Source organism: Benincasa hispida, chromosome 3 (genome assembly GCF_009727055.1).
Source record: "Benincasa hispida cultivar B227 chromosome 3, ASM972705v1, whole genome shotgun sequence".
NCBI classification, from domain to species: domain Eukaryota; kingdom Viridiplantae; phylum Streptophyta; class Magnoliopsida; order Cucurbitales; family Cucurbitaceae; genus Benincasa; species Benincasa hispida.
The window spans coordinates 37,744,000-37,748,010 of NC_052351.1; the positions used below are offsets into that span (position 1 = coordinate 37,744,000).

The following is a 4,011-nucleotide window of genomic DNA, read 5'->3' on the forward strand; positions in this document are numbered from 1 at the left end:
AAAAATATTTTTTTTAAAAAAACATTTTTTCTCAAGTCAATTCAAACGTGTCCTATACACAAAAGACACTCTATTCGAAAATTAACTATCCAAAAAAAAAAAAATTCTTCACATCCCTCACCACGGGAAGAGAACTACAAGCGAAGTTGTGAGGAAACCTGCCTTCGTCGACGCAAGGATATGAGCAACCTTATTACAAAAAAAATAAAAATAAATAAAAAATAAATAAAATCTTAGGACATACACTTATGCTAAATTAATAATCAAAATTATTCTCATATCATCTAATAATAATATATCACTAAAATGATGATGGTAGAATATGAATTAATAAGGTCATGTTTAGTTAGTTTTTGAAAATTAAGCCTAAAAAGTATAAACACTATTTTCATTTATTAGTTTATATGTTTTGTTGTCCATATTTTAAGAGTGTTTTCAAAATTAAAAAATAAAAACATTTTGAAAATTAGAATAAGCCATTTTCAAAAGTTTAGTTTTTGTTTTTTAAAATTGGTTAAAAATTCAAATGCTTATCTAAGAAATATGAAAATCAAAATGGTGAGAAAATTAGAACAATTTTTGAAAACCAAATGATTACCTAATATAGGCTGAGTAACACGGTAAACTATAAAAAGAATTTATAGATTTGATTTGTAATTTAACAAAATATCAAAAAAAATTCTAAGATATTGGAGATCACAAAAAAGAAATATATATTGACCTACTATTCCAAAAACAAAAACTATACAAAATAGAAATAAAATTAAAAAAGAGATGGTGCAAAAATAGTGACTTTGAAAAATAAAACGACTTTCTATTGAAAAAGAATGGAATAATTTGAATATTGGAAAAGATCCATATGGTGGTGACAAATTTAAAACACAGACATCCCCGAAAAATATTTCTGATGCTAAATTTTATTTTATTTTATTTATTTTTACAGATGATAAATATACTGCTGCAGTTTCTGCAGTGTAAGGCTAAAGAAAAAGAATATATATATATATATATATATATATAAATTAAATATAAAACTAATTAATCGTAGCCTTCGACAATGCCAAATTTCTGCGCTGGGTTTCTATTGTTTCTGTCATTTGATAATGACTTCACCATTTTCATTTTTCAAATTCCATGCCTCTCAATCGTTCATTATCTTTAGATTCTTTCCACGTGGACCGCTCGATCTCGTTTATCAACTTACTCTCTACATTTGTGTACCCGATCGATCCCTCGTCCTACTTTCAATTGAATCGTTTCGAATGAATTATTAAGAAGTTTGTGTTTGAATTATACGAAGTAATAAAGTAAGTATATAATGTATAGAACCTAAGTTCTATAAATTAATCAATGAGATATGTCAAAATGAGCTTAACTCAACAGTAATTAACATCTTTCATTCTAGAGATTGGAGGTTCGATCTCTCTTTGTACTAAAAACATTTAGTCGAGAATATATACTCACATATATACCAAATATAAGTGGTCTATGAATGTATATTACGATGGGAATAAATTTTTTTTGAAAAGCTAAGCATGTATAAATATTCTTTAAGCATTATATAATAATGTTTGGTGATTAGAATTTGAATTTGCAATTTAATAGAATTCATTCGGTTCTAAAAATTTTAAGAAATAAAATAAAAAAAAAATCAAAAATAGAAAAATAAAGTTTGATAAAATTCTAATCTTTTATTGTTTTTTTTTTTATTTCTATAAATAATTTGACATTTTTTGTATGTGTGAAAATTTCTCAATAAAAACTCGGGTACGAGAGATGAAAATTTAAATGGGTAATTTTTCCTTTAGGGTTATTTGATGCAAAATTTGGCTTTTCCTCCAAAGATTCACAATTCACAATTATTCTTGAAAGGTAGAGTGTGAGATTTGTTTTGTTTTGTTTTGTGATTTGCATAACAAACAAAACACAATTATCTTAGTTGTGTAAGCCTACCAAGATACATAGGCTTGGTAGTTCATGTGACTTTTGTCCTTCCATATATATATATATATTAAAAATGATAGATATGGAGGAAAAAAGGAAAAAGAAAAAAAAAATAGGAAGTACGTCTATTTAAGAGGATTAGAACAACATTTTTGAAATCGACACGATGTCTTCGAGATCACTTCTGTTATATTCAAAATCACTAAACAATAATGTCTTCAATCACTTAAAATCAATTATTATATTTGATTTTACACTCTTTAAATGTTGTTTATGTGGTGTTAAAATTGATCTTGAATGATTAAATATATGTTTTATAAGTTCTTTTAAACACAATAAAAGTGATTTTTAACAATTTCAAATAACTTTAAAACATATTCTAGCTCAATAATGTAAAATAAGTGAAATGACAAATAAATTAATTCTAATTTATTTGTTGAAAATTGTTTTACATTGAGAGAGCAAATCTTCAATTTTCATCAGCTGAAACATAAGTATTGGTCACCAAAACCATTGTTTCTAACTTAAATCATTATATTTCCAAACTAATTTTCATTCAATATATTTCTTCGTTTCTTTTTAAAAAAACTAAACTGCCTCATATTTCCGAAAATACCCCTTAGGTTCACACTAGAGAGAGACCCTGAATTAATGAGGTAGCTAGAAAATGTTTAAATATAAGCATTATTAAAAAAAATATTTAATCCATACCAATTATATATATCAGGCAACATATACTATTCAAACCTACAACCTCTTTCGATAAACTATAATTTAACCACTAAACTATATTCATATTGACACCAATTAAGATAAAATAATTTTTGAAATTACATTTTACATTGAATTTAATAACATGAAAGATATTAAAAAAATATAAAACAACACATCAACAAATACGAAAGAAGATAGAGTTAATTTCTTATATGAATCAAACGAAAACAAAAATACTAATCAAATTCAAAAAGGAATATGAATATCACTGATGTAGTTAATAATTAAATAATTAAAAACCTTCTTCAACATCCCCTTCCTCATCTTCATACAAAGAAGAGAGACACGGAGGAGAAACATCATGAATCAAAGAAGAAGAACTACTACAATTCGACTCGACAATATCCTTCATAATTTCTACGGAGCTCGACGATATTATCGAAAGAGGAGCTCTGAAAGAAGAACAAGAACACGAAGAAGAATTAGGAGAGGTAGAAGAACAAGAAGAACACAAAAGAGAGGAAGAACTAGAAGAAGAAGAAGGAGAAGGAGAATTATTATTAGTGAAAGAAGAAGAAGAAGAAGCAAAAGCAAGATCAACCAATAAATCCACAAAAGCACCAATAATTAACTCATGATTTTGCTTCCCATTAGCCTTTAAATACCAACTCAAAAGCCTTTCCATCCCTTTCCAATCCTTCAATCCATGAGCTTCCACCATTTCTTCCATTGACTTCTTGAAGTCCAAATATGGATCTTTAGATTCCATTGCCATTGCCACACTCTCCTTGAATGGAACTTGGCAGTTTCCTGCCACCGTCCTCGTCGTTACCGCCACCGTTGCCGCCGTCATTATGGAATTTGTCTCATCAAGCTCCAAAAATAGCCTCTTATTCCCTTGCCTTAGCCTTAACCCTCTTACCAAGGCCTCAATTTGGTCCTCATTATCATCATCATTATTCGACATGTCGACTCGTGGGGGTTCTTCGTCTTCATCTTCGTCGTCGTAGTAGGTTAAGTTGATGGTTCGGAAGATGTCGTTAGGGTGACGAAAAGAGAGGGTTCTTGATTGGGTGCAAGATCTCCATAGCCATGGGGATTTGTTGAGGAAATTAGGAAGCTTTTTCAATTTGTTGGCCATTCTGAAAGGAGATGGAAGAAAATTATAAAGATGGGATTTTTATATTATTTTATAAAATTTTTTTGTTGGGATCAAATAATGAGGGGAAAGATGAATTCTTTGTTTGGCATTAATGGAGGAGTCAGAAAGGGTTGTGAAGGGGAGACATCTTACAAAAAGACTGGTCAGAGACCAAGGGAAAACTTTCTTTGGTCTTTTTTTTTTTTGGTACT

At 28.7% G+C, this 4,011-nt stretch overlaps 1 protein-coding gene across 1 annotated transcript; it reads right to left on the reverse strand.

Moving 5' to 3' along the window:
• Nucleotides 1–2,906: 2,906 nt before the first annotated feature.
• LOC120074018 (transcription repressor OFP15-like) lies at nucleotides 2,907–4,011 on the reverse strand. Its single transcript, XM_039026984.1, has one exon. It carries the CDS (start codon nucleotides 3,797–3,799, stop codon nucleotides 2,951–2,953), a length of 849 nt encoding a protein of 282 aa, XP_038882912.1. The 5' UTR covers nucleotides 3,800–4,011; the 3' UTR covers nucleotides 2,907–2,950.